Below are 24,762 nucleotides of genomic sequence, written 5' to 3'. Positions count from 1 at the left end.
TCTCTTGGTTTGAAGTTGCATCATTCTCTAGTTGCTCTCCAATCTCACCTTGTCCACTGTTCACTGAATCTTATTCCCACTCAATTGCTGTCTACCACCCTCCATTCCCGGTCACATCAGCTAGTTCCCTCTCTCTCTCCTCCCTTGTACCTTCAATGCTGCAATTATCTTTCCCACTATTACTCTTTCTCCAAACACCCACACCTCCCAAATTGCCTGAACAAAGCTCTTGCCTCAAATCTATATCCACCTTTCTTGGATTTCCATGTTTGAATGTGTTTGATCAGGTTTCCATACTGCCACAGTATCAAGTGGCTCTTATCAAAGTCTAATGATATCTTATGTGACTGCAACAAAGGTAAGCTAACCCCGTTCATCCTGTTTTCAGCACTTAAAATAATCTCCCATGCTCTCCACTGTTGGCTAGAACTGGTCTTGCCTCATTCTATTCTCATCCTCCTGCTCCATTACCTCAGGTTTCCACCTCAGGATCCAACCTAGTCCTCCCGTGCACACCTCCCACCCCCGATTCTCATCTGTGTACTACCCCTTGGCAACACGATGCAGAAGCACAGCAATTTTCACTCGTGCTGATGACCTCCAGCTCTTCCTAACCAGCCCCTCTCAATCTCACAAAATGTTGTAAAAACTACCTGTCACGCTTTTGTCTGCTGTTACTGAATGAACATAAATTGACTCCAAGTACGTGAAGACAGAATACATTCTTTCAAGTACCTTCTACAAAGTCCATTCATTAGCCATCAACTTTGTCCCTCTCAACTGTCTCAGGGCTGAAACAGACTGTAATCATGGTGTCATATTTTGACTACAAGATGAGCATCTGGTCTCGTATCTAAACAAGACCATTTTAACATCCACAAAATTATCCAACTCTGATCCTGAATCAACTCATCTGCTGTTGAAACTCTCAACTGTGGCTTTATCATTCAAAGTCAAGATTAGAGTAGTGCTCGAAAAGCACAGCAGGTCAGTCAGAATGATTCCTGACAAAGGGCTTATGCCTGAAACTTCGATTCTCCTGCTCCTCGGATGCTGCCTGGTCTGCTGTGCTTTTCCAGCACTACTCTAATCTCCAGCATCTGCAGTACCCACTTTTGCCTACTTTATCATTCAAATGCAATCCCAATGTCTAAGTTTCAAATCATCTAAATCTCTATTGCCAGAGTCCTTGCTCAAACCAAGCCTATTCTGACTTCCACCCTCATGTTAGCTGGTCTATAACAACTCTCAGTCAAGCAAGGCCTCGATTTTAAGATTTTCTACCTTATTGCCTCACTCTTCAAGCCACTCAATCCACACTCCAGTCTGGCCTCTTGAGCATGCCCAATTTTAATTGCTCTATCACTGATGGCTATACCTTTAGATGCTGAGCTCTCTCACAATGGAATTTCCTTCTTAATTTTTCCCTCCCTAAAGTGGTTTCTAAAACTTCTTTGCTAAATTGCTTCGTTATTTGCATTTAAACTTTGCAGAGTGACAGTTTATTATGATCCTTTAAAAGACGCGAACATTTAATTCTAAAAAAGTTTATTTTTATAAAACAAATGGCGTCAGATTCATTACAAACAGGATCTAACTGCTTCTTTTACACAAAAGCACCCAGAGCAGATTGAATCTTATTTTTGACTAAATGGGATCAAAGATTTTTGTTTTATTACCCTCCCCTTTCTCATCTCCCTCTTGTTTTCAACCTAAATTTTTATTTCCTTCATGTACAGATCCCAAGTGGATGGATCTATGATGAATGACCTTAGAGGAACATTAACAGAAAGCATTTTGTGACCAACTTGTACGAGAAGAGGTGCAAGTAAGACATACATACACACACAAAAGAAATTGCTGCAGCATCAACTGGGAAGTCATATGGCACAAATGAATTCTCATGTATGAACCTTGCTGGGATAAAAAAAAATTGTCAGGAAAACGCAAGTTTTCATTAAAATCACAGCGTCAGAAAAACTCGAATTCAGACCAGAGACCAAATCATAGAATCCCTAATGTTGAAGCTAGCCATTCAGCCCATCAAGTCTACATCATCTCTCCAAAGAGCACCCTCCTCACCCCTTTCCCTGTAACCCTGCATTTCCTACAGCTAATCCACCTAACCCACATATCCTTGGACTCCATGGATAATTACAGCATGGTCAATTCACCTAATCTGCATATCTTTGAACTGAGAGAGGAAACCCATGCAGACACAGGAGAATGTGCAAACTCTACACAGACAGTTGCTTGGGTTCCTGGCACTGAGAGGCAACAGTGCTAATCACAGAGCCCACCACACTGCCCATTAGAACCAAGTTGTAAATAACCTGGTTCAGATCAAGCTGTGAGCAAATGAGAAGGAGAATGGAACCAATGCCAATAGAACAGAATTTGCAGTGGCCAATGAAAACGTATTTAGATTCTCAATGCTTAAACAACTTTAGTTAATCCAGCTCTGGATGTCTGAAAATCTGTCTAGCAACACAGAGCAGTGAAGGGACAGAGGGTGGTGCTGGAGAGGTAAAATTTGCATGTTGAGAGCAAATCATAGAATGTAATCCTGTGTCCTAAATTTCCCATAGTAAAAACTTAACTCTCATGCAATTGCAGTATTTTCAATTTGAGTTGCATATTCACTAACAGTGATTAACCTTGTCCACTGTTCATGTATACAAGGGTTTACTGTAGTTTGAACATTTTTAAAGACAGACATACAACTGGTGAAAAGAAAACTGCATACATAACTTCTCAGCAGCAAAATGGGCATGCTACTTGCCAGGCATTTGTTTATTCATTGGCTGGTAGTCAGCTCTGGAGAAAAGAAAAGAAACACTAAGGAAATCCCTGGCACCTTGGCTGCCAAACTATAATTTAACCTACATGGACAGAGGAGACAGGGACCAAGTGGCACAAGTTAGGGTCACAGAAATATCAAATACCTCCAGACACTTCACAAACAGCAAGATCCAAATGTTGGATGGAAGTCAAGGAACTGCACCATATGAACTAAATTGGTGAACAGGAGCTTTGTACTTTTATTATTTAAAATTATTGTGAAAGAAATAAAAGGAGTAAATATGTATAATCAAAATTTTAGTTTATTACAAAGTGTGTACACATTTTAAGCCAATGGCTCATTGAGTTCTACTTAGTCAGCCAGGTGGCACATTCTGTTAAGAATGATAGTAAATTGTAGAATGAAGACAAAATACTGCAGGTACTGGACACCTGAAGCAAAAAATGCTGGAGAAACTCAGCAGTTCTGGCATCCTAAGTGGAGACATGTTCTCAGTTCTGAACAAGAGTCATAAAGGACTCAAAACGTTAACTCGGTTTCCTCTCTCCACAGATGCTGCCAGACCTGCTGAGCTTCTCCAGCATTCAAGAGTCAGAGGGATCATGACTTGTGCTAGAAAGAATCATGACATCTAAGATTACAAAGAGAGGTCTTGATCAATTGGGCCAGTGGGGTGAAGACTGGCAGATGGAGTTTAATTTGGATCCATTTGGCAAGACAAACCAAGTCGGACTTAATGTTAATAGTAGGGCCCTGGAGAATATTGTTGAACAGAAACACCTAGGGGCTCAGGTTCATAGTTCCTTGAAAATTATACCACAGGTAGGCAAGGTGGTTAAAAGGCATTTAGCACACTTGTCTTCATTGCTCAGACCACTGAATATAGGAGGTGGGATGTCATGTTGAGGTTGTACAGAACATTGGCAAGATCACTTTTGAGCAGAGCACTGTGTACAGTTTTGGTTACCCTGCTATAGGAACAATATTATTAAAATGGACAGAGTTCAGATATGATTTACCAGGAGGTTACTGGGACTGAGGGTTTGAGTTATAAGGAGAGGCTGGATAGGCGGGCATGTTTTTTCCACTGGAGCTTAGGAAGACATGGGGTGATCTTAAAGAGGTTTATAAAAATCAAGAGGGGTACAATTAAGGTCTTTTCCCTAGGGTAGGGGAGTTCAAAACTAGGGGACATATTTTTAAGGTGAGAGGAGAAAGATTTAAAAAGGAACCTGATGGGCAACATTTTCACACAAAGGGAGATTTGTATGTAGAATGAACTGGCAGTAGTAGTGTTAAATGCAGGGAAAGTTACATCATTTAAAAAGCCACTCGATATGGATATAGGCCAAACACAGACAAATGGGACTGGTTTAGTTTGGTAAACTTGGTCAACATGGATGAGTAGGACTGAATGGTCTGTCTCTGGGCTATATGGCTCTATGGCATAAACTAGTCAATTATTAATTGGTTAGTGTTGAGCAGGGGGATGAGGAGGGGTTGTAAGAGTTGGACTCAATAGGTCCCACCTGGAGAAAAAAAAAGCCCAGGAAGGGTTCTTAAACTTTTAACACTTTGTGCTGGTGTCAGGAGAACAGGACTGGGATCAGGTAACATTCTGTTCCAGCGTCAATAGCGCTATAAAGGTATTCATTATCCAAATAAATGTGTAAAATTAATTTAACAAAGCACATTAAAAAGGAAGTTTACACTAATGTGTCACTCCTATGGGACAAAAACATTTTTTTTTAAAAAAGAACTGGTCACGAGATTTGAATTTCTATTAAAATAGCAGAACTAAATAGCTGATAGCCTGAATTTGACTCCAAATGTTTTGGCAATACTAAGCATTCATGGCTATAGACATGTGCAATATGCAAACAGAGAATTTATTGTAATCAATAATTGTATGTATTCAACTCCAAAAGATTTCCCTTAGATATACAACAGCATGCAGGTATATCATTTGAACAATGTCAAAACTAAGAACACAATCACTAAGGAGTTAGATCAATGCTATGATCTGGAGAATCTGATGGATTTAACCAGCTCTTTGCTTCAAGTTTATGCAAAATAAAATTTTTAATTATGCAATTATCAAATCTTCAGTAGGCTCGTCACACTTTGAAGAAACAATTTGGGATGATTACTCAACATGATAGATGCTGTATAAATATATGGTGTCAGCAAATAGATCGCACTTTATTTTAGCTGCCTAATTCAACACTTGTTCAGTTTATAAATAAAGCATTTTTATTCATCTTTCAATAAGACTATTACATAATTTGGAGTTTACTGAAAGTCCATAAACATTTAAATTTTCCTTGCTCAGAAAAAAAAAATGCCTCAACTGTCCTCATCATCGCACCTTCTCCTACAGCTCCCAGAAATGTCATTCTAAATTATGTGAATTTAAACAATGAACATCTACAGGACATTCAGCTTGGATGGGAGCAGTGCTGAAAAGTTGTTCACAATAGGCAGAACATAGAACAATACAGCACAGAACAGGCCCTTTGGCCCACAATGTTGTGCCAAACATTTGTCCTAGCTTAAGCACCCATCCATGTACCTATCCAATTGCCGCTTAAAGGTCACCAATGATTCTGACTCTGCCACTCCCATGGGCAGCACATTCCATGCCCCCACCACTCTCTGGGTAAAGAACCTACACCTGACATCCCCCCATACCTTCCACCCTTCACCTTAAATTTATGTCCCCTTGTAACACTCTGTTGTACCCGGGAAAAAAGTTTCTGTCTGTCTACTCTATCTATTCCTCTGATCATCTTATAAACCTCTATCAAGTCACCCCTCATCCTTTGCCGTTCCAATGAGAAAAGGCCTAGAACTCTCATCCTATCCTCGTACGACCTATTCTCCATTCCAGGCAACATCCTGGTAAATGTTCTCTGCACCCTCTCCAAAGCTTCCACATCTTTCCTAAAGGGAGGTGACCAGAACTGCACACAGCACTCCAAATGTGGCCTAACCAAGGTCCTGTACAGCTGCAACATCACTTCACGACTCTTGAATTCAATCCCTCTGCTAATGAACGCTAATATGCCTTCTTACAAGCTCTATCCACCTGAGTGGCAACTTTCAAAGATCTATGAACATAGACCCCAAGATCCCTCCGCTCCTCCACCTTACTAAGAACCCTACCGTTAACCCTGTATTCCGCATTCTTATTTGTCCTTCCAAAATGGACAACCTCACATTTGGCAGGGTTGAACTCCATCTGCCACTCCTCAGCCCAGCTCTGCATCATATCCAAGTCCCTTTGCAGCCGACAACAGCCCTCCTCAGTATCCACAACTCCACCAATCTTCGTATCATCTGCAAGTTTACTGACCCACCCTTCGACTCCCTCTTCCAAGTCATTAATAAAAATACTTGTTAAATAAATAAAATGCACCCATTTTCACAGTAGAGGGAGAGGACCAGTAGTACGGGGAACCCAAAAATAAGTCAAGAGGGAAAAACTCAAGTGAATTCCATGTCATTTACTGGAGTGAAGTGGTCATTAAGAAACTAATGGGGCTTGACAGATGTTGCTTCAGAACTGAATTGTTTCCAACCCAGAGAATTAGAAGTACTAAGGAAATTACAAGAAGTTACAAATTTCCGTGACACACAGACTTTCTAGCTTCAGAATTTGAGATTCTGAATTGGATACAGTTGAATTAGAGGCAAAATTGAGATACAAATTAGTGGCTAGGATTGACAGAATGTGGCAAAAGGTGCTTCAAAGCTGTATGCAAACAGACAGAAGCAGAAATCTAAAAGCGTGCAAAGCAGACAAATTCAGCAAGTAGCATTCAATATTGGCAGGTGTGATTACCATCCACTTCCAGATTTGAGGTAAACAAAGTCAGAACATTTTCCTCAACAGCGAAAGACCAGGAAATTTGAAGGCAAAATGAGCCTAGAATCTCTCAGTGGATAATTAAAAGCTACTGCAAAACTAATCAAGATGGTAAATAAAATGTCAGTTTTACATTCAGGAGGCCTAAATACACCATTAGGGATGTTAAGCTTCAAATTGCATGAAGAGTTTTAGTCAGTTCCATCGAGAATATGATGCTCAGAAATACATTCGCTAGAATGAAACCGGAACTCAAAAATGTTTATAATGTGAGAACTGGTTGAATAGACGTAGTTGTTTTCAGTCACAAAAAGGTAAATAATCCCAGTTGCTTAAAATGATAACGATATTCAAAAGGTTGCATTTTAGAAGCTTCCCAATGAATTTTACATGACCACTTGGCATCAAACCTCCCAGCATGAAATTGTAAACTACAGCCCAATACAGGTGAGACAGAGGGATAAACAGAGGACCACCTCCCCGCTCCTCACCTCACACAGGGGAGCAGAAACCTGGAGCCTTCTCAAGAACAATTGTGGATGACAGATCAATGAATATTTTCACTTTTGTTCAACATCCAGAAATATTACGTAAGGGTTGGACTCGACATCAGCCAACCAAATGAATGACAGAATATAGACAGATATCCCCATAGCAGTCCAAAATTCCAATGTGCTCTCTGTACTTTTAGTCATTCCCTCCCTTATCCAATAAGATGCCAATTTAGCTAGTTGTTGTACAATTTATCTTCCATTGTGATCAGACAACTTAGAAAACTGATATTTTAAAAATCTTTTCTGATTATGATCATAATGATGATAATAATGATGATGCCAGCAATTATTGCCCATCACATTACCTCTGAATGGAGCACTTTTCTTGGCATTTTCAAAAAGTTAAGTGTCAACCACGTTGCTGTCACACCTACATTAGATAGAGTACGAATGGCAGATTTCCTTTCCTGCATGGAGTAGCGTACTAGGTGGTTTTTTTGTAATGACAACAGAGTGATTCCCTGGTCACCAGTAGACTATGTTTTACTCCAGATGTATTAGTTGTACTTAAATTTCACCAGCTGTGGAATCCAAACCCCTGTGCCATCCTAATGGCATCCTGGGTCTACCTACACAAATGGGCTGCCATACTTAAAGAAGGCAGCTCACCGTATGTCCTGCCCAAAATGTCAAATCTCCTGCACTTCCGCTTAACCTGCAGCACTAACTCCAGCTCACCGTAACCGACTCAAGGGCAACTAGGGACAAGCAATGAATGCTGGCACAGCCATAAGTTAAAAAAGAACACATCAGCTAGGGATTCTGCATCCGTAGTCAAGTGGCTATACCATCACACCACTACTTCTTCCAAAGTTCAACCAGAAACACTGATCATGTGTTTAATGACTGAAGCTTTCTTTTAAAAAACGATGGTAGTATGGAAGTATTTCTGCATTAAGAATGAAGTCTGAAATATTTCAAAACAATAGAAACATTAATTTATAAACAGCAAAACCTCAATCTTAAAACGTTCAGGGTGGGAGGTGGGAAGAAGAGGAAGCAAACAAGAGAACATGTGCAGATAGAGAAAATCCACTTCTTACAGAGGCAATAAGCTTCTGTTACAAAACAGCTTTTTTTCCATGAACAAAGTAGCCAGTATATCTAAACAAGTACTCCTTAGAATACTGAAAGCCTTTCAAATATTTGCCCAGGTTCAATTCACTAACTGAAGAAAATGTGTTCAATTCCAGAGAAATGAAGTCCACAGCAACCACTATATCCTCGACCACATAAAAGCAGCAGAAAGTACTGATTAATGAATTTTCTGGCTTGAGCCGTTTTAAAGACAGTCAGTAGAGCTGCAGCCAGCTATTTAGCAGTTAATATACATGTTATACTATAACTAGAGCCAACAGCCCAGTTCTAGCAGTAAACATTTCACACCCCATGATTTTATTTAATCACCACATCCAAACTTCTCTTCAAGTGTATTTTTTGACTTCGTTCAGCTAGATTTCAGCACCCACATAATTTAATTTAAAACAAGTCAACCAATATGGATGTATCATTTAAATGACAATTCTGTACAGTACTGAGGAGGTGCTAACACTGTCAAAGGGGTATTCTTTCACATGAGATTTGTACAGAGGTTCACACTGCCTGCTCAGGTGGATATGAAAAGATCTCATAGCACTATTCTAAGGAAACAAAAAGGAGAAATGTCCCCAGTAGCCGGAGCAAGATTCATGCCCAAAATCATATTAATTGCATTACCACCTTTGGAGATGTGTTCTGTATAAATTGGTTTCATGTTTCCTAAGTCTAACAGTGACTACACTGAAGTCATCCTTCCTTAATTGTGAAATGCTTCGAGGAATCTGTGGTCATAAAACACACACTATTTTATGAAAACAAAATTTATTAAGAAATGCTAACCCCAAGCAATGAAGGTCTGGAGGGAGTCCAGACGAGGTTCACAAGAATTATCACAGGAATGAAGAGCTGGTCACATGAGGAGTGGTTGAGGACTCTTACCAGTACTCACTGGAGTTTAGAAAAATTGAGGAGGGGCAGGGGAGGGTCTAATTGAAACTTTCAGAAGAATATGGAGAGGTCTAGATAGATGGGACATGGAGAAGATGCTTCCACTAACAGGAGTGTCTAGGACCCCAGGGAACAGCCTCAGAGTACGGCAGAAGGCTGTGGAGGTAGAGTCATTGACTGTATTTAAGACTGTATTTAAGATATGGGCGGCACGGTGGCACAGTGGTTAATACTGCTGCCTCACAGCGCCAGAGACCCGGGTTCAATTCCCATCTCAGGCGACTGACTGTGTGGAGTTTGCACATTCTCCCAGTGTCTGCGTGGGTTTCCTCCAGGTACTCCGGTTTCCTCCCACAATCCAAAAATGTGCAGGTTAGGTGAATTGGCCATGCTAAATTGCCCGTAGTGTTAGGTGAAGGGGTAAATGTAGGGGAATGGGCCTGGGTGGGTTGCGCTTCAACGGGTCGGTGTGGACTTGTTGGGCCGAAGGGCCTGTTTCCACATTGTAAGTAATCTAATCTAATACAAGGGTAGATAGGCTGTTGATAACAGGGATCTGAAGTTGAGAGAGAGAGAGAGAGAGAGAGAGAGAGAGAGAGAGAGAGAGAGAGAGAGAGAGAGAGAGAGAGAGAGAGAGAGAGAGAGAGAGAGAGAGAGAGAGAGAGAGAGAGAGAGAGAGAGAGAGAGAGAGAGAGAGAGAGGAAATCAGGGTTGAGAAATACATCAGCCATGATCGAATGTCAGAGCATATCCATTGGGTCAAACATTCCTATTTTGTTATTATAACTTTTGGTCTTATGGTCCTATGGTCTTAATAAGTAATTCAGTTGCTGGTCTGTTGAGCACTTACAAACAAACAATAAATGATTATTCTAGAGATAAGAAGAACATACATCCAGAAGTGCAAAAGGGCCCTTTATAATCTTTAATCAACAGATTCAAAACAAGTCAAGAGAATTGATCAAGCAGATTCTCAGTGTTTGAAGGAAAGAATTTTAGATAACCCCATTAGTTCAAAAAACCTACTAAAAGCTGACAAATTCACAGAACCTGATAACTTTCATCTCAGAGTACAAAGAGAGTGTTGGCCTTGGAAATATTGGCTGCAGTGGTCACTACATCCTAACTTCTACAATCTCAAACAGCTTCTACAGACTGGAGGGAGAAGTACATCCCTCTGAGCTGGATGTATATTCATAAAGGGATGGCAATAATCTGCTCTTAGTTTTCTGGTATTAACACTAGGCAGAAACCAGATCCCTAAAACCACAAAATCAGACAAGGCTTCTGTTTTTCAATAATGTATTTTTCTTTATTTTTTTCAATAGGATGTGGGCATTGATGGCAATATCAGCCATTTGATACCCATCACAATTGCCCTCTAATGGTGTGGGTTGCTAGGTCATGTCAGGGGACAATTAAGTGACAAACTTATTCTGTTACTCGAGACCAGACCAAGTAAAGACAACATATCTTGAAATGATATTGTTGAAAAAACCCATCTGGTTGACCAGTCAGTCAACAGCAATTTCACAGTCTCCATTACTGAGACTAGTTTTGTATTCCAGATTTATTAATCAAATTTAAATTTGCCCAGTGCTCTGGTATGCTATGAACCCAAGACCCCAGAGCATTGTAGTTACTAGTCAATGGAGAATGGCTCATCTCCAGTCAAATCTCACTCCTTACCAATAGCAGTAATTGCTATCTCTAACAACTTGAGAAAAAAACATCCATGTACGAGTGTATGACTATACAAATAAGGAACAAGAATAGGCCATTCCAACCTTCGAGCCTGCACTGCCATTCAGTGAGAACATGGCTGATTCTAATCTTAACTCTACATTCCTGCAGATCCTTGGTAATCTTTTATGCCCTTGGTGAGCAATATCTAACTACATGCTTTTAAAACTTTTAAATATTCTGCAAACACTGCCTTTTTGTCAAAGGGCATTTCAAAGATTCTCAACCCTCACATAAAAAACGTTTCTTCATCTGTTTTAAATAGGTGCTCCCTTATTTTTAAACTATCATCCTTCATTCTATTTTCTCCCATAACAGAAAACATCCTTTCAACATTTACCCAGTCAAGAACCCTCAGGATTTCATATTTCAATTGAGTCTCCTCTGATTTTTCTAAACTCCATAGTATACAGGCCTGTCCAGCTTTTTCACATAAGGCAATACGTTCATTCCAGATATTGGTCTGGTAAACCTTCTCTGAACCGCTCTCAATGCATTAATACCTTTCCATAAGTAGTGACCAGTACAATACAGAGTCCACTGGATGCAGTCTCATCAAAGCTCCATATAACTGAAGCGTAATGACCCTATTCTTGCCTTTAAATCCCTTCACAACAAACCATAACATTTCATTAGATTTCCTGATTAGCTGTATCTGCTAACTAACCTTCTGCAACTCATGCACTAAAATACCCAGGTGTGGTGAACTTGAACCGAAAAAGAGGAAGATCAAACAACTAGGGAGGAATTGTTTCCTCTGGTGGGAAATGCAGCCAGAACAAAGGGACAGAAACTTAAAATCATTAGCAAAGATTTCTTTACCCAAGGTAAAACTGAATTGTAAAATTTTATCTCCAGAAGTCTGTGTGTGCTGGGCAAATTGAAATTTAAGACTATCGCCAATAGCAGAAAAGGATCAAAATCACCAATTGGTTTAAACTCTAGCTCCTGTGTTGGTCTCTGTGCATCATCATTCATAATGCTCCTTCTGTTGCAGTGTTTGGTACCCCTCTGACCCGTTCCAGCATTTTGAAGTCTATACTGTTTGGAACCTTGTGGCTCAATCCAAGGGAAGATCTGCTCACTTAGGTATATTCAAAAAAATGGCTTGTAGAGTGATCGCTGGAAAATACACATGCTCCAACAATCTGCGATCATTCGTTGACTTAATCAAACATTTTGAATCATTTTCACATGAGTGATTTGAATATACCTAAGTGAGCAGATCTTCCCCTTGGATTGAGCCACAAGGTTCCAAACAGTATAGACTTCAAAATGCTGGAACGGGTCAGAGGGGTACCAAACACTGCAACAGAAGGAGCATTATGAATGATGATGCACAGAGACCAACACAGGAGCTAGAGTTTAAACCAATTGGTGATTTTGATCCTTTTCTGCTATTGGCGATAGTCTTAAATTTTAATTTGCCCAGCACACACAGACTTCTGGAGATAAAATTTTACAATTCAGTTTTACCTTGGGTAAAGAAATCTTTGCTAATGATTTTAAGTTTCTGTCCCTTTGTTCTGGCTGCATTTCCCACCAGAGGAAACAATTCCTTCCTAGTTGTTTGATCTTCCTCTTTTTCGGTTCAAGTTCACCACACCTGGGTATTTTAGTGCATGAGTTGCAGAAGGTTAGTTAGCAGATACAGCTAATAATCAGGAAATCTAATGAAATGTTATGGTTTGTTGTGAAGGGATTTAAAGGCAAGAATAGGGTCATTATGCTTCAGTTATATGGAATGAACGCATTGCCTTATGTGAAAAAGCTGGACAGGCCTGTATACTATGGAGTTTAGAAAAATCAGAGGAGACTCATTTGAAATATGAAATCCTGAGGGTTCTTGACTGGGTAAATGTTGAAAGGATGTTTTCTGTTATGGGAGAAAATAGAATGAAGGATGATAGTTTAAAAATAAGGGAGCACCTATTTAAAACAGATGAAGAAACGCCTGCCTTGAAGTAGTTTTCCTCCTCTCTCTACAAGAATCTCAGGGAGTCCCTCTCCCACTGCAACTCCCAGGTCATTTCCTCTGCTCTGAAGCTCTTCAACCATGTTGTGAAACAAACTCTGTACCACAGCCACATTTGCTTCCTCTCTCCCCACCCCCACCCTCCTCTAGCTTATCTCTCCATGCTTCAGGCTCACTGCCTTTATTCCTGATGAAGGGCTTTTGCCCGAAACGTCGATTTCGCTGCTCGTTGGATGCTGCCTGAACTGCTGTGCTCTTCCAGCACCACTAATCCAGTATTTGGTTTTCAGCATCTGCAGTCATTGACATTTAACCAATGAGGTAAAAACAATCATGGAATTTGAAGGTCGAAGGGTACTAATGACAAGAGGTCATGTTAGATCTGCCTCGTATCTTTTCTGACACCATTCAACACATGACTTGTCCTACCAACTTAATTGGTGACCAACAGTACAAGACATTTTAGATTAATTCCCAGTCAGCAAATCCAAGAAAGAAAATCTGGTGTTATCCTCATCATCACACCCACATGACCATTCACCATTTCAAAAACGGAACAGATACTTCAATAACATATTGGCACAATGTCTGCCCCTGACGGCAGAAAAATGGAAATCAGCACATTTTTATGAAAAGCACAACATTCATTCACATGTACCATTGAGTTATTTTGTTTAAAAAAAAAGAGTGCAAGGCACGTGCATCTCACAGGCATAATCGACTGTAGCATAAATATAGATAAAGAAATTTGCAATAACTATGCCGAGGAGAGAGATCCGATGTTGGAACTCATGAACAGAAACATGGACAGAGAATATTCCAGCACTGTATATAGAAACACGCAGATTTGATTAAAGCCAGTGATTCTCCTTTGACAACTGTTGCTTCAAACAGGATTGGAAAGAAATAATTTCAAAAGATATATTTCAATTTTCAGAATGGGTATTTACTGTAGGAATTCAAAAATGATAGCTAAAAAACCGTGGACACAATTACAAATGGAAATATTTTCCAAATTCAGGGCCTTCAGTATCAGCCTGGACTTGCCAATTTTTCAGCGGAGAACAGATGTTAATTACATAAAGCACAACAGTGTTTACCAAAAACTGAAACTTGCTCAAAAGGGGCAATCTCAAAGCAACTAACCCTTGGGTTCATTTTTCCCCCAAAATGCAGTGACGTATATTGTCAGAAACAATTATTTTGATGTTAGACACATAATTCAAGGTATGGGCTCATATTTGCATAAGTGAGCAGAACACAGCAACTGAAGGAATTCTATGCTTTCTCCACAACTGGCAGATTACTGAAATGCTGTAAACCTGGGGCATGCAATTTTTAAGAGTTTCGGTGAGGAACAGCAATTCAAAAAGCCACAGAACTGCTTTGGGGGGACACAAGGTCACCAAAGTGTCTGAAGTTTACTTCTTTATCAGCAATACTCAAGCTATTCACAGATTGTATTGATGTTTTAGAGCAACGTTCATTGTCTTTTTGGTGTATGAGCTGATGATTAGGAAAAGGAAAGTGGGATTTGGGATGAGATATTTGAATTTACAGTGAATAGAAAACTGAAGCAAAATAGGAAGGACTTTTAATTTTGAAAAGAAAAAGAGTCAAGTAGTACTTGAGCGACTTGTATGTGTTGTGAAATCTTTCAGACAAATTAATGTCCAAAACAACCCTCCAAATTGTGCTTCCTTTGAAGAATGTTGTGATTGCCCTAACAAGATCTTAAAGAGATTTGCATGGACATGCTGCATGAGGCATTTGGCACTGTTAAAAGAACTATATCCTCCAAGGAGATGAGGCATTATGGAGACCAGTAAAAAAACAGGGTTCACAAAACGTCTTGGTAAAGCCAAGGAAAAATATTTGTGAAGAAAAGAATCCATGCCCAGATATTCTCCGCACCATCCAGCAATGCTCAGTGTGTTTTCTTCTTTATAATCACCGCTTGCACAAACAAGAAAAGTAAACTTGAAAGCGATTTGTGTGAAAGCAGAGCTCCAGAGTGACATCAATTATTCAGAAGAAACAAAAAGAAATCCCCCATAGTTCTGGTGTAAAAAAAAACAGAAACCTCTGAATGCCACCAGGAATGGTCAAAAGGAAAAACAAAATAAATGTAACAGCCACTAATCGCACACTTGGTACACTCACCTTATACTGCTTTTCTTCTCAATAATACTTTACTGTGTTATTTAATAAAATTTATTTATTTGTGCAGTTATTATTCAAGCTTCTCCATGGTTGGGGTGCAAGCATTTGACAGAGGGCAGTAGTGAGAAGTGACTAAGGAGGATCTAGGAGAAGTCAGCTCAATCACCAAAATCGAGAAGAGGAACACAAAGGACCCAGTGCTCAATAGGAGGCAGTGCATCTAGGCAGTAGTGCTGAGAAGTGTCTGAGGAGTATTCTGGGAGTTATTGGCCATTTTGGGAACCACCATGGTGGAGGAGGGTGTGAGGTCAAAATGCTGCTGGGAAGGTCAAACACCAGACCTCGGAAGGGAGCACGGAGCTTCACTGAGGAGGCTGAAATGAACTTGGCAGTTTGGATTAAAAAGAATCCAAAAGACATTTCATACAAATGTTAAGAGCAAGGGGTATCTACAGAAAGGGTAGGTCCACTAAAGGACAAAGGAGGGACTCTTAATAAGTACTTTACACTGGTATTGACCAAGGAAAGGAATGGATAATGGTAAGATTAGGGAGGGGAATGTTGATATTCGAGAACATTACAATATTTAGAAGGATGCAGTGTTGGTGCCTTCAAAAAGATTAAGGTAGACAAGTCCCCATAGCCAGATGGGATCTATCACAGGATATGGAGGGAGGCAAGACAGGAGATTGCTGAAACCTTGGCAAAATCTTGTATCCTCTTTAGCCAAAGGCAAGGTCCCAGAAGACTAAAGAATAGCCAATCTTGAACCTTAATAAAAAGGAGGGCAACAGGGATAATCCAGGACAATATAGGCCAGAGAGCCTTATGTCAGTGGTGGGAAATTATTGGAGAAGATTCTTAGGTACAGGATTTACTCACATTTAAAAAGGAATGGACTTATTCAGGAGAGTCAGCATGGCTTTGTTTGGGGGAGATCATTTCTCAAATTTGATTCAGCTTTTTGAGGAAAAGATGAAGATAATTGAGGAGGATGGGGTAGTGGATAGGGTCTACATGAAATTTACTAAAGCATGTGACATGGGTGGGTCAGAAGATTAAATTTACATTGAATCGTTGGGGAGTTGTTAAATTGGATACAAAACTGTCGGCCACAGAAGATAAAAGGTAGTTATGCAGAGGTGTTTTTCTGACTGTAGGTCTGTGACCAGTGGTGCTCTACAAGGATCAATGCTAGGACTTCTGTTGTTTGTGATATATGTTTCCATTCAAATCATGTATGTATGTGGTCTATTTACAAATTATATGAAAATTGGTGGAGTAAGGAAGGCAGTCAAAGGATACAGCAGGATATAGATCAGTTGGAAAGGTGGCCAGAGAAATGGCAGATGGAGTTTAATCCAGCCAAGTGTAAAGTGAAATGTTTTGGGAAGTCAAATGCAAGAAGGCATGTAATAAATGATAGGACCCTAAGAGCATTGATATATAGAGGGATTTTGGGGTGTAAGTCCATAGCTCCATGAAAGTGGCAACTTAAAGTGGTAAAGGAGGTGTATGGCATAATTGCCTTCATCATTTGCGGCACTGAGTATAGAAGTTGGCAAGTTATGCTGCAGCTGTGTAAAGCTTTAGTTAGGCCACATTTGGAATGTTGTGTGCTGTTGACATCCCTACACAACGGGAAGGATATAGAAGCTTTGGAGTAGGTGCAAAAAAATGCTTAACCAGGATTTTGCCTGGATTGGACTTTATTAGCTACAAGGAGAGGTTAGACAAACTTGGTTTTTTTAATCCCCCAAAAAAGTGTTGGAAGAGGAAAGGCAACCACAGAGGGTCGTGGATACTTGGAACGCACAGCCAGATACAATAACAACGTTTAACAGATATTTAGATAGACACATGAACAGGCAGGGAGTAGAAGGATACAAACCATGTGCTGGGAGTTGGGGTTAGTTTGGAATAGCATCACATTTGTTGCAAACATGGTAGGCCAATCGGCTGTTCTGTGCTATATTGTTCTATCTTCCATATTCATTCTTGAATTGCAATTTCACCACATTTAGGTAGGCCTACTACAGATCCCACAGTGTTCTGCTCCAATTCTATTGAACAAGGATTAATTTATTCTTTTGCTGATAAATGAGAGGGTGAGGGCTAGTCTGGAATGAGGTTACAGTCTGTGCTGGAATACAATTCTGCTGCTAATTGTCCACAGTGCCTCTTGGATCCTAGTTTTGGCAACTATATTTGTTCTGAATCGACTAATCTTTCAGAATCATGTGCAACATAGTACAATTTAGTACAAAATAAAGGATCGTCATCTCCACATGGATTTTAACCATTACTGCGTGGACATGTGTATCTGGGACAAGTGGATTGGCAAGAATGAGGTCATAGGTTCTTCCTTCTGGCTGATTTTCTCATCACCCACATCAAGTCCAGTCTAGTCCAGCAGCTTTATCCATCAGGGCTCACCCAGCATTACTGAACCACTTGTAGCAATGGCTATTGAAACCCTGCTGCCAGAATACACTCAGTACTGTCACTAACCTCCATGCTTCTTCCAAGTGATGTTCAACATGGAGGAATACCAACTTGTTAGTTGAAAGACGCTGTTAGATGGTTATCTGCGGAGGGTTTTTTTGCCCATGACTGATAGGTGCCATGAAATTTCACAAAGCCTGACTTCAATGTCAAATACCAGGCTCTCTCACTGCTGACTCTATACCACAATACGGCCATCTTTAGTGGCCCTATCATGTCAGTGGGACATGACATACCCAGGGATGGTGATGGAGAAGTCAAAAACATTAATTGTAATGTATGGTTCTATGAGAATGACTATATGACATTGTTCAATTAATCTATGGACTTAGTTGTTCCAAATTTTTCAAGTCTCCAGATGTTTGGAAGAAATTTGCAGTTCACTGAACATGTGAAACTTTATTTGACACAATCTTTAATTTGAATGGTTTTATCATTTTGCCATAATAACTTTGTAAAACAAAAACTTAGCACCCATTTCAGGAGGACACAGTTAAGAATGACCCACTTTGCTCAGTGTCTGAATCAGTTTGGCTAATTAGCCGGATTGAATAATGACAGATATCCTTCCCGAAAACACATTGGTGAATCAACTGTCATTTTAGGATAATCCAGTTGTTTCAGTTCTAATTAGCTGCAGAATTTGAAATAAAGTTATCAACATAGCGATTTGAACTCATGCCTCCTAATCATTAGTAGAGGCCTGGAAAGGGGAGATTAGGAAGTAAACCGTAAGAGATTATTTTTAGCTGTGTTTTTTTTAAGAAGGGATACAGAGAAAGTGATTGAAAACTTCACACTTCTAAAGGAACCACCACCAGTGATGCAGTGAAGGGGAAGGAAAGAGAACAAAATTAAGAAACAGGAAAACATTATTCATTAGAGAGCAAGAACTCAAAATGGAACTAGGTTGCAGAAGTAGGGTAGGATTAGGGTGTAGAGGGATTTAAAGATCCCTTGGATTTTAAGCTGGTCATTTGAGTAACAAAAGTCTTATTTGCCAAGTGTGGAAAGCAACTTGCTGAAATTCTTGACTTTAATAGATGATTAAGAAAGGCAAGTATTGGAGCAAATCAGTTTTGGAGCAACAAATACGAACACATTAATGTTTAAGCAATGGAGGGATATGGGAAGTGAAAGACAATACCAGAACTGGGGAAAAGAGTCATCTTTATAGCACAAAAGAAACTAAATCAGAGACTGAGCTTAGGTACAAACAGAATTCAGTGAAGCCAACAAAACAGCCAGGAAGGAAAGATGAAATTAAAGTAGCTAAAGTTAGGTGATGAACACAATGATTTTGTCTTCTCACTGTTGATCGGGAGGAAGTCCAGACCCATTTAATATCTCACGTAGGAAAATCAGTCTGGGTTCTGCTTCTGTAGGCAAAACAGCTGAAGATGTTGAGTGAACAGTGTGAATAAAAGATAACAAGTGGATGCAAACAGTATAGTGCAAGGCAGGTCATAGAAATGTGATTGTATTGAGATATTAGAAGTTGTTAGGTGTTGTTAGTTTTAATCAAACATTACAGCAAGATCGAGGGGGAACTTAGTAACAGAGGTAATATTTGTCACACTTCAGGCAAGGACATTTAATGCTGAGAGAAAATAAACATGCAAGGACTGAGGAGCCTCCAAGAGGGAATTAGAAACAAGATACAAATGTGACAACAATGTAATTGAGTTGTCATGAGCCAAAAGTAGTAATTTGAGATGACACCTCTAATGATAAGGAATGTTGCTGGTTTTGCTCATGAGTTTGTGCTTTTTAAGCGAAGTCTGACGTGCAATTCAGACCAAGAAGAAAATTCTGAAATGGCCTTTTCTCAATGCAGAATAAAATAACATTTCAAATGACAGTACTGCTTAGCATATGGATACATAAAAAAGTTAATCAACTGGAATCTTCCAGAGAAAGGTTTAACAATAAAAAAGGAAAACAGATGATGATGGCGGTCACTGTCCACTTCTGTGCAATTCAAATGATCTTTATGAAATCAGCTTGTATTTAAATTAGTTTTTAAATTATACTTTAGTTGTAACTATCAGAATTCCCAAAGTGCCTTAGCTGAGGTCCACTCAAATGCAGAAAGTGAAAAGTTACAAAATTCCAACTGGAACCAGATTGCAAACTGGACTAAGGTCACATATGGGAAGTATACATTTAATATTAAAGAAGCTAGGTGACAAATACATAATGGGAGGACAAAGTTAAAAATAATAAAAAGAAAGTGGCAAAATAATTAGTAATACCAAATCTTGGTTTGAGACACCCAAACTTGGCAAGTGGAAGGAAAATCGGATGTAGTTAATGAGTACCACAGCATTACAGTCCTTTGATTGTATGTGCAGAAAATTGGCCAAGGTCACTTTATTTTAGGTTGTTCTGTACCTTCACTCAAATCAAATCATTTTTACATGCTATAAAATGGCAACAATTTTGCAGAATTACAACTTAAAATATACCTTAAGTTATTTTCAACATCAATTTTAGCTAAACTCTCTTATCTATAGTGGATATGAAATTTTAGGACAACAAATGCCGTACACCTCAACCTTACGAACTGTACAAATAGTTTACTGATTAGCAAAAGTCAAGGTCCTATTATGGTTCCAGAGGACTGAAACCCAGTGAGATCCTACAGCAACAACAAAAACATGTGGCTCAAGTTCAACTTTTGTAGCTCAGTTAAATTACAGTGGAAATTAGTTTGATATTTCAATTTTATTTCAGCTGGTTCTAGACCTATTGAAAGACATTAATTCTAATTTGAAGTCTTATTTAAACATCCAAACCATCAACTATATTGTAGTTACTTTGTGACATTAAATGCTAATTTCACTGCCCAATGGAGCACTAATTTATGAGAGAAAGTCACACAAACATGCAAATCCTTATAAGTGGTCCAGATTTCAAGAATAGTTCTTTTTAAAGGATCATTCTCCCCATTAAATTTCTTCAATGCCATGTTGTTTTTCACTGAAACCAATAATTTCCTTATGCCCGTAGATACAAATTTCTATGATTGTACATGATAGAAATCAGATCAGCATCAATGTGAAAGATGCCTTCCATATAGTAGTTCACCGATTGTAAATTCCACTGTGATACTGTATAACAACTACAACAAACATCACTGTTTTAGGTAAACTTTCCAGTGTTCACTTCAAGATTAGCAGTGTATGTATTTTAAGTTTAATTAGATATAATACCATCTGCTCTTAAATTCTGCCCCCCCAACCACATTGTTGTAATATTTATAACCAATAAAATCCTTAACAGGTCTAAGAGTCATTATTGCAACATTCAAATGTCACCTTGATTAATTATAGCCAAGAAATGTGTCACTCCCTTCGGTGATCTCACTATTCCATATTATCTACTGCATGTACTCCAAGTCTAACTCACTCATCTCTATTGTTCTTTTCATGGTTACTGTGTAGCATGCGTCAATTCTTCCTAATTCAGCACTTAATCACAGAACATTTCCTCATGTGACATTACTAATTAATAATAAAACAACCCATCTCTGCTACTCTGTTAGAAGTGAAAAAAACTACCAGAATCTACACACCTTTGGTTCCATTGAGATGAAGCTATGAGTTCCTCGAATAGAAATTGTTGATCGTTTCATTGTCCTACTGTGGTAAAAGTGGTAGTAGTCTTTCAAGGACCCAATCTAGAAAGGAAAGAAAGAAAAGCTATTGTTTTCATTGAAATTTTCAACCTTTATCTTTTGCCTACCTTCAATAAATTATTCAGTTTAATTTAATCTAGATGATCTCAAGTGTTACTCTGACCCTCAAGATCAGCTTTCACAGAGAAATGCTACATGATACAAAACATGCCATTATTTTTTCATAGACTCATTTCATTGTGGAGACTAGGCAATTTTCAAGCCCTACTGTAGACTGAAGTTGTTTGCACACATTAGAGCACCATTGACAAGAAACCTTTGCAACAGGAACTCTTTGCTGTCTCTATACAAGGCAAATTTAAAATAATTACAAGAGAAGAACAAACATAGTGCACCATACTCATTTTATAAAGTGATTTTCAATTACTAGGAGTCAAACTAATAACTAGTGAGAAGATCTCTTGTCAGGTTGATCTACAAGAACCATTTGTTCATGCTGACATATTCCACAGGCCACAAGGTCTGGAGGCCATTTTATGCTTTAAAAGCCTTTTATAGACAGCAAATTACTCAGCTACAAACACGTACATGCTTCAGCTTGTAGACTGGTCACCTTTAGGGATTTTAATCTGATAGATGATGTACAAATTTCAGTTCTGCACTACATATTCTTTGGAATGACTGATCTCTATGGTGCTGGGCCTACGTCCCATGATCAAAGGTCACTCTTACAGATCAATAACTAGTCATAAAAGAGTAATAACAACATGACTCAAATGCAATACAGCATTCTCAAACAGTCCTTTTCCATTCCAGAAAGTGCACGGATGTCTCACTAAGTGAGACTGATGTAATTTATTTGATACATGATAGCAGATCAGTATTGACAGTGAATCTGAATCTATTTTGCAACGTGTCTTGTAATGTAAAAAATAAAGTAGGCTACATAATCTGTTAAATACACTTTTCTGAAACAACTGCCTGAAATGAGTTTCATCAAACCAAAATAAGGAGCTCCATTTCAATGTATTTTACTTTTATTCTGAATTGCTGTAGGCATTTTCCTAATGTAAGCATGTGAAGTAGGTGGCCAAATGCTCCTATCTGCATACCTTGATATTGTCAAAGTCAAATTACCAATCGAAACACTGCCAAATTCCTAGATGTGAACTCTCAATGATTCCAACACATTGAGAACTGATTGCACCCAACTCTCAATGTTCACACAACCTGGAGTTGCTGGGTGCCACCAGCAACCTCAGCCAACATTTCCCTGTCTAGAAAAGAATCAACAATTCGGGTTCTCGGTCACAACAACAGCTAGTCATCCGAACATCTAATTTTTGGCTCCTGGTCTGGACTACTAGGATTTCTCTTCATATTTGAACAGAACTGCTTCAAAAATTATTTCAGAGATTGAACTATTGAACAAAAACAGCAAGTACTGCGGGTCCCGTTACGTCACAAGGTCTAGTTTACAAAAAAGAGGCCTATAATAAAGATAACAACAAGAATAAACAGAGCCTGTAGTTTAACTATTACAAAAACATTTGACTTCTGGGAAGGACAAAAAAAAAACTCCTGTTGATTATATATTTACTGCTGAAACATAGTCCATTTCACAAAGGCGTGGCGACACTTTGGCTTTAAGAGGTGCATTTTGTCTGGAATCTTTTGTTTAAAAGAAAGGTTGAGATGAGGTGGTGAGCAGCCTGTTCAAAGCCTATAAAGCAAACAGCCTGTGAGGAGTTGGAACAATAGAAGCAACCTAAATAGGTGGGGTCAATCTATATTACTGAAATTGCCTTTGCCAAGGGTGTGTTTATAGGGTGTTACTATACTGGAACAGTTAGCGATTGTTAATTATTGTTGTGGTTCTGTTCGCCGAGCTGGGAATTTGTCTTCCAAACGTTTCGTCCCCTGTCTAGGTGACATCTTCAGTGCTTGGGAGCCTACTGTGAAGCGCTTCTGTGCTGTTTTCTCCGGTATTTATAGTGGCCTGTCTCTGCCACTTCGGGTTGTCAGTTCGATACCATACATCAGGAGCATTTCTGAACTGACAGCCAGACTACTGCGACCACTAGGACTCATAACAGCACACAAACCAACAGCCACGCTCAGACAACTCACCAGAACAAAGGACCCGATACCCAACATGAGCAAAACTAATGTAGTGTTTTCTGCAGTCCTTGCATGGGATTTTGTACACTACATCGGACAAACAGGAAGACAGTTAACGATCCGTATACACGAACACCAACTAGCCACGAAACGACACGACCAGCTATCCTTAGTAGCCACACACACAGACGACAAGCAACATGAATTCGACTGTACAACACTACCATTAAAGGGCAAGCCAAACAGAGAACAGCCAGGGAATTCCTAGAGGCATGGCACTCATCCACAGACCATCAACAAACACATCGACCTGGACCCAATATACCGGCCACTACAGCGGACAGCTCGAACTGACAACCGGAAGCGGCAGAGTCAGGCCACTATAAATACCGGAGAAAACAGCACAGAAGCGCTTCACAGGAGGCTCCCAAGCACTGAGGATGTCACCTAGACAGGGGACGAAACGTTTGCAAGACAAATTCCCAGCTCGGCGAACAGAACCACAACAACGAGCACCCGAGCTACAAATCTTCTACCAAACTTTGATTGTTAATTATTTTGTTAAGCATTTCGATAGTTACAGTTAAGCCAATTCTCCTCTTAATTTTGTCTGTGCTTTAATTTTAGTGTCTGAATAAATTGAATTTTGCTTAAAGTCTAGTAGTTTGACCAAATGAATTGCATCTGGAAAACAATGCCAAACACTTGCCTTTAAAATATATAAAAAAAGAGGGTCTAGGCCACTTCCTAACATATTTGGAGGGAGTTTGGTCTGGTCCATAACAAAAAGATTACTAGAACACAAACAGAGAGAAACTATTCACAAAGGATGTTCAAATCCAATTTCTTAACTAAAGAAAATAGACAAACAATGTTTATCGCAATTTTATTGAGATTTAGATGAATTGTAGAAAATAAAAGAGCAGTCAATTTATTAAAATTTATTATCACCTCAGAGTCATTGAGGGATTTACCTTTCCAGATTTAAGTCTTACTTCTGGAGCTTCAAGGCCACTAGAGATGAGCAATAAAAACAAGCTTGTTGACATCACCTCCATCACAAACATCGTCAAACAAATGAGAGACAAATAAGGAAAGAATCAAACCTCTCATCATCAGTTAATCTGTGTGTTGATCGGTCCCAGTAGCCACAAAAAAAAGTTTAAACTTGCTCATTCTTCTTCCAAATGAATTATGGTGAAGATGATGCAACAAATATAGGAAGGGTTCAGAGGGACATGGGCCAAGTGCTGGCAAATGGGACTTGATTAGATTAGGAGATCTGGTAGGCAGGGACAGGTTGTACCAAAAGGTCTCTTTCCATGTTGTATGTCTCTATGACTCAAAGTCAAAATATCAATAAACTTGTCATACAAAGCTAAGTATTTACAGTTTTGAAAATGA

At 39.2% G+C, this 24,762-nt stretch overlaps 1 protein-coding gene across 4 annotated transcripts in view; it reads right to left on the bottom strand.

Annotated features, from left to right (window-relative positions):
• Nucleotides 1-24,762, bottom strand: part of pcsk5b (proprotein convertase subtilisin/kexin type 5b) — a 375,643-nt gene that overhangs the window by 340,272 nt on the left and 10,609 nt on the right. For all 4 annotated transcript variants that reach the window (XM_072585118.1, XM_072585127.1, XM_072585146.1 and 1 more), the window contains exon 2: nt 21,175-21,279. In XM_072585118.1, coding sequence (XP_072441219.1) covers nt 21,175-21,279 — 105 coding nt within the window. The remainder of the gene's footprint in view (nt 1-21,174; nt 21,280-24,762) is intronic.

The sequence above is a fragment of the Chiloscyllium punctatum genome, chromosome 2 (genome assembly GCF_047496795.1).
Source record: "Chiloscyllium punctatum isolate Juve2018m chromosome 2, sChiPun1.3, whole genome shotgun sequence".
NCBI lineage: Eukaryota > Metazoa > Chordata > Chondrichthyes > Orectolobiformes > Hemiscylliidae > Chiloscyllium > Chiloscyllium punctatum.
Note: the sequence above shows the minus strand (reverse complement) of the source record. Positions and strands in the feature narration are given on the sequence as shown.